At 42.0% G+C, this 8,814-nt stretch overlaps 1 protein-coding gene across 1 annotated transcript in view; it reads right to left on the bottom strand.

The window, feature by feature from the left end:
* PTPRG (protein tyrosine phosphatase receptor type G) overlaps window positions 1–8,814 on the bottom strand; it is a 305,765-nt gene that overhangs the window by 36,263 nt on the left and 260,688 nt on the right. The window contains 1 exon segment of the mRNA XM_005420237.2: window positions 6,965–7,056. Coding sequence (XP_005420294.2) covers window positions 6,965–7,056 — 92 coding nt within the window.

An 8,814-nucleotide genomic window follows, 5' to 3' on the forward strand; every position in this document is an offset into this window, starting at 1 on the left:
AAGCATGTGGAGTGTGATATTCTGTCTCTACAAGAGTGGCTGAGCATATAGAATACTGCCCGGATGAACAGCACACCCTGGGGCAAAATTCTGCCCCAGCAGAGGTTATTAAAAATTCCCATCAACTCAATTGTCCACCTCTAAAGAAAAGCATAGACAAATTGATATAAACCTGCAGATTGAGCATCCACTCCAAAGTGCACATACTTAAAAGGGCTTGAAACTTCACATGCTACTCAAATTTTGGCACAGATTGAATTTGAAATGGCTGAGCAGACAGAAATAGCCAGCCCCTGCCCTAAGTCACCCAAATACTGGACTTTACGAGTAATTCCACACATAAAGCAGGGCAGGGCTCAGCTTTCTTCAAATAATTTCAGATTTCATGCAGTTGAATTATACATTTATATTGTCAGAGCCTTTAATTCTGCAGTATACTGGTCTTCCCTGCATAACTATTTAAAATAAGAATGCAACTAAAGCCATTGTATTTCAATTGCAATAATTAATCTTTCTGACTGATTGCATTTACTTGCTGTATAAAAATTTCCAGAAATATAATAACAGTTTTATTTGTATAATGTTAGTATCAATTAATTTATGATAAAACAAAGTCATTAAAAAGCCTCAGTATTGAGAAGGTGTCTGCCTTCTGTGGAGATCAAATCTCCATAAATACTATAAAGACTATTCAATAGATTTCATTCTAGGACATCAAAATACCTGCTGAATATCTCTTAAGGGTAGCATCCTCCTGAAGTCACTGACCTCAATAATTAAGATAAATTATAAATTAAAATTAATTAAGATGAATAAGAACTCATTAAGAGTTGATTACTATGAGCACTATTCCTCATTATTGCTCACTTCTTTGTAATCGTGTGTTTATGAAATATTATTTTTAATAAAAAACACCTTTCAAAGTGAAAAGGCATGGAAAGCATTTTGAACACATTTGAAAGTCCTAGAAAGATGGGCATGCTGAAAGAAAAACAGGAGTCCTTTCAGCAAGATAATTGTTATCTACTTGTTATAATCAAGTCAAATGAACACAAGGGCAGGCTTCTGATAAAGGGAAGACATATGAAAAAGCATAATATGAAAAGCCACCTGTGCAATTCTGAAGCTACATTCATCTCTCTTGCTTCAAGACTTAATCTACTACAATGCTATTAGCCATGTGTCACTCAGGAATATAAAGATGTTAATGATAAAATTTTATACGTGTCAAAATAAGAGCTCACTTTAAATCTGCTTGTACAAAGATTAGGTTATCATTAATTATAAATGTAATAGCAATATACTTCTTGCCTTTAAGTAAAAAGCCAATTTCAGTCCAAGAGAATGAAATAATGTGAATTTTTCCTTAGCCCAGATATTAAACATGATCTTACTTGGTATTGCCAGCTAAGGAACACAATTTTAATCTTACACATTTCCATCCTCAGGTCCTAGTCCTGCCCTCAATTACACACAAGCCTTACATTTGAGCTCATGAAGATCCAACTCCAGGGCTCTGCCTCCTGGTGTCACAGCTCTCAGAAAAGGATCTATCTGCATTTCACATGGCCACCATAAAAACACATTCTTTTGTACTGTAGCCAACACCTGAAGCCTCCACTAGAAGAACCACAACTAGACATCATACCATAAATTCTATGGTGTACTACTGCACGAGCAGGGCTGGTAGCAGAGTAAAAGGAGGGTGGATGTTCCCTAAAATACCTTGATGTTTTCTTGGCTTCACAGGACGGCTGTGTTTGCCATATTGCACTCATGAATTTAATTGAAGCTGAAGATAGGTACAATTCACAATATGGTGCTGGAACATAAATCCACAGGGAGCAGAGAGCAGAAATAGTCTCAAGCAGCTGAAGAGCACCACCTCTGTGCTCAGGGAAGAGCTTCATGCCCTTGAGAAAGGAGCCCTCGGCTGCAGTTCCTGTTCCTCCCAAGGCTCACTGTGCTCAGTGCACTGGCACTGTCTATCCTGGGCTCTGCTCTTCAGCTCTGGGGATGCAACTTGAGACAGCCACATCTTAGCAGAAAACAGTAAGTTACCTGTGCTGGGAACCTGCAGTTTCCTTGTCAAATGAGATACTCATTAGTGTCTCTTAAGAGAAACAGTTTGTCAAAGGGTGGATGCTACCAGAACACAGCAGCTGAGCCTGTAAAAAACACATCAAGTCTGACCCCTGGCATTTGTCAGGAAAGGTTCAAGGCACTACTCAAGTTATTGAAGAGCTAAGAATTAATAAGATGGACTCATGATGGGACTCCTTGTAGCCATGAAGAGATAGAGGGAATGAAAGAGGGTCATGAGTGCCCTGGCCTTCACACCCTGGTGGGTGTGAGGTGGTAAAGCACCTTTTCATTGCTATTCCTCTATTTCCTGGACTTGTACCCCCATATGGAGACATTCTTGGAGAACCATGAGTATTTCTCCACCAGATTTTGTAGTTTTAAAAAATACATTATTAATAAATTCCATGACTAGTTAAAAAATTATTTTACTGTCATTTAAACCTAAAACTGACCATACCATGATCTGATAACTGGGAAATGTTTCTTAAGTCTTGTAGTCTAGACACAGCTGAAATGATTGGCATCACCTCTTGAGAAATTTTACTTATACTGAAAATATAAGACATTAAATACTTCTGGAAAATACGGTAAATGTATGAGCTGCATTGGCCAGCTGTTTTGTTCTTTATGATCTGTGCTTCTCTGGACTGTGATCAAAACTACACAGAGTTTTGAGCTTTCCCATCAGGTCAAGCCTCAAGTAGGTCTGTACTGATCTCACCTCAAGTCCCACAGACATCAGTGCCACAACATCCATTGTGCCCATGGGCTGGGCAAGGGAGCAGTAAAGTCACAGCAAGACCCAGAACAATGCTCCACCCAAGAGCAGGAAAACTCTGACACAAAGGAGAGGAGGAGGTTAGAAGTGGAATTTTTATTCTTGTCACTGTTTGGTATCATCTAAGTTGCACAGAGCTGCACTTCTGCAGTGCTGTTGGGGAGCAGGTCTTGCTAGGAGAAGAAAGGAGAACTGCAAAGGGATGGATGCATTTTGGCTTCATGGTTGCAAAACACACAGGTCTGCAGGTATGATGCTGCTGTTGTTGTTACTTTCCTGACTCTACTGGAAAGGATCAAGTCCAGAAAGGTCCAGAAAGTCAGTCAGAGAGTGACCCAGCAATAGGAAGACCAAACAAACAGAAGCAGGAGCAGCTTTGCCGAACGAGATCCTGCCAAGAGCAAATGTTTTAGAGAAGAGATCCAGGCAAAGATGATGTGTATGCTAAAATTACCTGAGCATGGAGACAAAGGGAGAAGACACAGAGAATTAATTTGGTTAGGCAGAATGGCAGGGGAGTTTTCAGAAATCTGCCATTGATTACAGATGCAAAACTATTAGGTGCAAGGCTTATGTGAGCTGAGATTAAAACCTCAGATGTAATATCTAGAGGGTGACTCAGATAATGACAACTCCTTTGTCCTGTGTTTCTCTAGATCAAGCAGTGCAGATAATTATGAATAAGGAAAATGATTTGGATCTCAGGGAGAATTTGCAGATAGGCACACACCTATGGGTGATGTGGCTTCCTGCACAATAATTAAGTATATAGCCAAGGGAAGTGAAATAGAAAATGGATAAAATGATTCCTCTGCAAGAAGATTTTTAGATGTCACACCTGAAAAGTTGCACTGTGTGCCTATGGGAGGTAGCTGGCAGTCTGATTTAGAGCTCATAGAGCTGAGAAAACAGAGGGTTTGCATAACCAAGAGCAGGCCATTGTGCAGAAATCAACACAAACACTACTTGTGATTGTGCCAACACGTCACGGAGCAGAGCAGTGGCACACAGAAACACCAGTGCCCTTCTGAAACCTCAAGCTGTGTCAGGACCTCACTGTGCCTGCCTCCCAGGCACACCTGGGCCAGGACCAGCCAACCCAGACCCACTCAGTTCCCTCTGCCCAGAAGCTCACTGTGTGCCGAGATGGGTCTTGGCAAACCCGCTGGACATCTTCATCCACTCTGCTGCTCTAATTGCCATCAGTGTGGCTGCTTGCTCTTCACCAAGGGTGGAGGTTGGTCCACTGAACTGTAGGAGGTAGAGGCACAGTCCCAGAGGGACCTAGGCAAATTCCTCTTGTAAAGACAGGGTTTCACAATCTAACAAGGTTATTTTTAAAAGCTCCTTTCTGTGAAAATGCCACTTACATTTTGCTTCTAGTATCAACATGGCAAGTAAGACTTTCTCACCCCCTGCGGCAGCTTCCAGAGGAAAAGTTCAGAGGCTTATAATTTCATCAGTTGCCATCAGTTTAAAGGAGAATTTTGTCATTTCATGTTCTTAAGGCATTTCAGTGGGCTGTCTATGTGGGAGCAGCAGCTGACGTCAGGGAAGACTGTCATGGAGCAACAGGTATATGGGGGAAACCAGCCCACTTCTACAGCTCCAAACAAGGAAAATGCCTCTGAGAGCTTCCAGATCTTTCAAGGCAGTATCTCCCATATTTGGAAAAAGCCAACAGAGCTGGAATTTTTCTCTACTAACTTGAGTCTTATGGCTGAAAGTATCCATGTATTATTATCCCTGTACAGGCAATAATACACGCAGAGGGAGGCACTTACATTGGGGAATTTGGCTTTTGGTGGCCTAAACAGCTTTAATGTCAGTGTCAAGATGTTCAAATTCACCACTTCATTCTCTTTTGAGGTTCACCAGTTCATTCTCTTTTAAGGTTTTCTGGGCATCGTTCAACTTCAGATTAAGGCCCCTCCATTTGGATGTCTGTATGCAGGTGTTTCTCTATATCCATTTTATCCACAAAAATGTTGTCATTAGATTGGGAATTCAAGGGTTGGATTCACTTTTGCAACCAACTAGCCTAAACCTCTTTCTAAGGCCCAGTTCTTGATGTCCCTTGAGGATCATCAGCAATCCTTGCAGATTTTTAACTACAAAGCTGCTCAAGGTGTCCTGCAGCATGTGCTCAGGGGATGCCTTAATCTGCAGTGTCCCCTATAAGGGGTGAGCATTTCTGAGTCTGAGCACACCACAGGCAGCACTGCAGTGACAGTGGCATCATGTACCTCACAAAGCTGCTGTGGTCTCACAGCCTGGTTTACTCTAGTCATGGGAAATGTCCCCAAAAGACCTTGTTCTGTTCCCAGTCACTTTTTGCTGTGTGCCAGAAGGGCTGCTGGAGAAGCACTGGTGCACATGCTGCCCTGACAGTACCTGCTGCCTGCATGCTTTCAATGGAATTTCCTCAGCCTACACTACAATTCATATGAATGCACTCCAGTCTTAATGGACTGGTCATCAAAACATCTCTGTGACAGTATTTTTAAAAACTACCCCTGTCTCAACAACACACACTGCAGCATGAGAAGATGGAGCTTTCTGCTGGTTTCTTATGTCTAAGAAAAAAATTGTCTCAATTACAGTAAAAATACTACACATTGGCCAAAGGGGTTTTTGTCTGAAGGGAGAATTTGTCTCCTTCCAGTGCCTTGTAGACATAATCCCCTGGGTTTATGCTGTGCCAGAGTCCAGCTCAGCCCAGCCTGCACTTCCCCACAAGGTCCAGGGAGGTACCACAGGAGAGCAGGCATGGTGGGGCCATTGAACTGACTGCCACAAGCAGCCCCAACAGGCATTTGTTCCTCTTGGTTTCAGAGTAGGAAGAATGGGGTTCTCCAGCTATTTAAGTTTTCTGTGAAAAATAATCACTGGTGGTCTAAGATTAAAACCTGTCACCTCCTTTACCCTAAAGGAGAAGGATGACTTCTTGCTAAGGACGTGAGGTAGCCAGGACATGCATTTTAGTTTCCAGCAGAAAGGAGAGGGGACAATAGCACATTTTCTTTATTTTCAGTGGTACAGCATCAGACTGCAAGGCAAACTGCCTAACACTTTCTGCAGGAATGTAATAGCTGACCTTTTCTACTAGTTCCCATGGGTACTTTGAAAGACTCTTTCTAGAAATAAGTCACACATGTCTACTGAATAAAATAAAGGAAAATATAACTGGACTATTTCACTTTGCTAGGAAGCAAGTTTCTTCAGTGCCTCAGAAAAGGCTCTGAATGTTATTGTGTAAAATAAACCTAATTAGCTACAGACTGAAACCCAGATCGATGATGCAGATACAGAATATGACAAGGAAACTTGAAACACCTTCAGGAAACAAGCACAAGCCTTTGACAGACTGAGGTCAATATAACATTTTTGGTACCTTAATTCTGCCTGTAAGCCTGACCATCATCAAACAAGGCAGCGGCTGCAAAGGCCATGGTAACACCAAGCTGCTCTCTGTCATCATAGCTTCATGGCAGCTGCATCCTGCACTTAATAATTCCCCAGGGAAATGCCTCATGAAGAGAGAATAGCACTATACACTGCTTCCAGCATCACTCTCAGTATAGCTGAGAGGAGAATTTGACCTTTGGAAACTTTATTAATACCAAATTAACAGATGGCTTTGGACTTTGGGATTGTTTGCTTATCCCTGTGTCTCACTGTCCTTTCTGAGAGCCCCAGATTCCACCTCTACACATGGTGAAAGTGGGGGCAAGGCCCCCAGTCTCAAGAGAACAGTGGAACTGAATATCCCTGCTCTGCAACCTGCCCTGCTGAAGCAGCTGGTTTCACCCTGGATGCAATGCCTCAGTGTTTTCAAGACTTGTTACTCATGTTTTTGACATTTTGCAAAGGTTATTCTGAAATTTCTATTAAAACTAAGTGGGAGACGTGTCTACGGAAAAATACAGCATTGGCACTCGGAGCCCCATTACAAAGCGCATTAAATTAAATGAAGCAGCACCGATAGAACAAATTTCTACCAAAACCCCATGATTTATCACAAGCACAACCTTCCCTTCTTTATGTAATGAATCCAGACTCCAAGTAGCACACAAACACAGGAGATTAAGGCAGTCTTACCTGGAATAGGTATAATGGGAATACTTTCATTGGGGACCACACGGGGGGAACTGCTGTCCTCCACATAGAAATGAGCAGTCTGAAAACACTTTCTGTTAAAGAAAAAAGAAAAAAAAATAGATTCAGGGTGTGAAAAACTGCTCTCTGAAAAAACTTTTGCACATGTTCTGTTTCTCCATTTCTGTTCCGTATTTCAGATGTTATAACTTTAAAACACTGATACACGAAAACATATGTTTGTTTTCTACAATTACAATTCTTATTCCAGATTCTGATGTGCTCTAATTCACTGACATCTGACATCCACCCATCATAAATACCAGTATACATTATTGCTAAGTACTATAGAATATGAAATTATAATAATAAAAGTTAGTGGCTGCAAAACAGGTTTCAAATACATCATTCAGAAAGTAATTCTGCACACAAGAAACACATTCAGCATACAATTCAAGCTCAAATCCACCTAGAATACTCAATTTCCAGGGAAAATACACTTACTATAAAAGTTTCTGCTGTGTAACAACCACCACAGCATCTGTAACTGCTTCATATCATGATGTTCTGCTATGAAAGTTATCTTTCAAACATTAAGGTTTTTTGTTTGTTTGCTTTTTAACACTAATGCCATATAACCTTCATCCCATCCTCCTCCTGCAAACTTGTATTACATATGCTGGTACACAAAAATCCAATAGACACTTCCCTTGGGCCCCAGGACTCCTCTCTAAAAAGGCCTACAATGAAGAGCAGAACTTAAATCCACCTCACTCTTTTTTTACCTGTATTTAATGCAAAGCAGAGAGCACAAGCTGGTCATCACAGAAAAGGTACTGAGTAGAATAACATCAAGAGATCCAGGGAGACTCTGCATGGTGATGTTAACTGAGGCAGGGTTTTCCAACGCCAGCGTCACTGCTCATTGCTGACTTAATGAGCTGCTTGAGGCTGGAACTGAATATTTAATGAGCCTTGCTTGGTGTGAGCAGCTATTGTGGCAAGAGAAGGGTCTGCTCTCATCTGTCGAGGCACTAAACAAAAGCTCCCCAGTGCAGAAAGATCCCCCTCACTGTCACCCTTCAACTGCTCCTCAACACCTGGGCAAAGTTTGTGGGGGCCTGGTGAACTGTGCTTTTGGCAAGTTGCAGGTTCCCTTGCTCAAACAGATTTGCACATGTGGCTTCCAGGCTGCTGCCTTGCAGTTCCTGCAGTTTGCTGCTCTGCAACTCAGGCTTTGTGCTCTCCATGCAGAGCCCAACATCAGAGCAAAGTCATTTGTGGTGCCTTTGTTTCCAACATCCGTACATGTCAGGAAGAAAAAAAGTCACTGAAAACCAAACCACTCCCTTAGGTGAAGCCAGGATCTAAAATTGTCACAGATGCTTGCTTTCCATGCATCTGTACTTCCTAGTGCACAGGCACAGTGCTTTGTAATGCAGGCAAAGCTATGGCAGCACAAGTACAACTTAAGACAATACAGAAGCAGGGGAGAGTGGATTTCACAGCATGGAGTCACTGTCTGGGAGCAGCTTTCTATTTTCAGGCATGATGGCTTGCATTCTGCTGAACTTATATATTTAGTGAGTATACTTTTGTTAAGAAACAGCATAAGGTGAGTTTACACACGAGGATGCAGGATGTGCAGCAGTCTCACAGCATTTAAAACCATGGGTTGAACTCCCCCCGCCTCAGCACTTGCTCCCTGCTCTCATTTTTTTTTGGCAGCCTTTATTTTGGACAATGAACACCCTGGGGGCACGCAGCGGAATAAATCAGTCACACATAAAGAAGAAACTATGAATATGAAACAGGCAAAATGTTCCTGATTTTGATGTATTTGGGGCTCTTTC

The sequence above is a fragment of the Geospiza fortis genome, unplaced genomic scaffold, assembly GCF_000277835.1.
Source record: "Geospiza fortis unplaced genomic scaffold, GeoFor_1.0 scaffold70, whole genome shotgun sequence".
In the NCBI taxonomy this organism is placed as follows: domain Eukaryota; kingdom Metazoa; phylum Chordata; class Aves; order Passeriformes; family Thraupidae; genus Geospiza; species Geospiza fortis.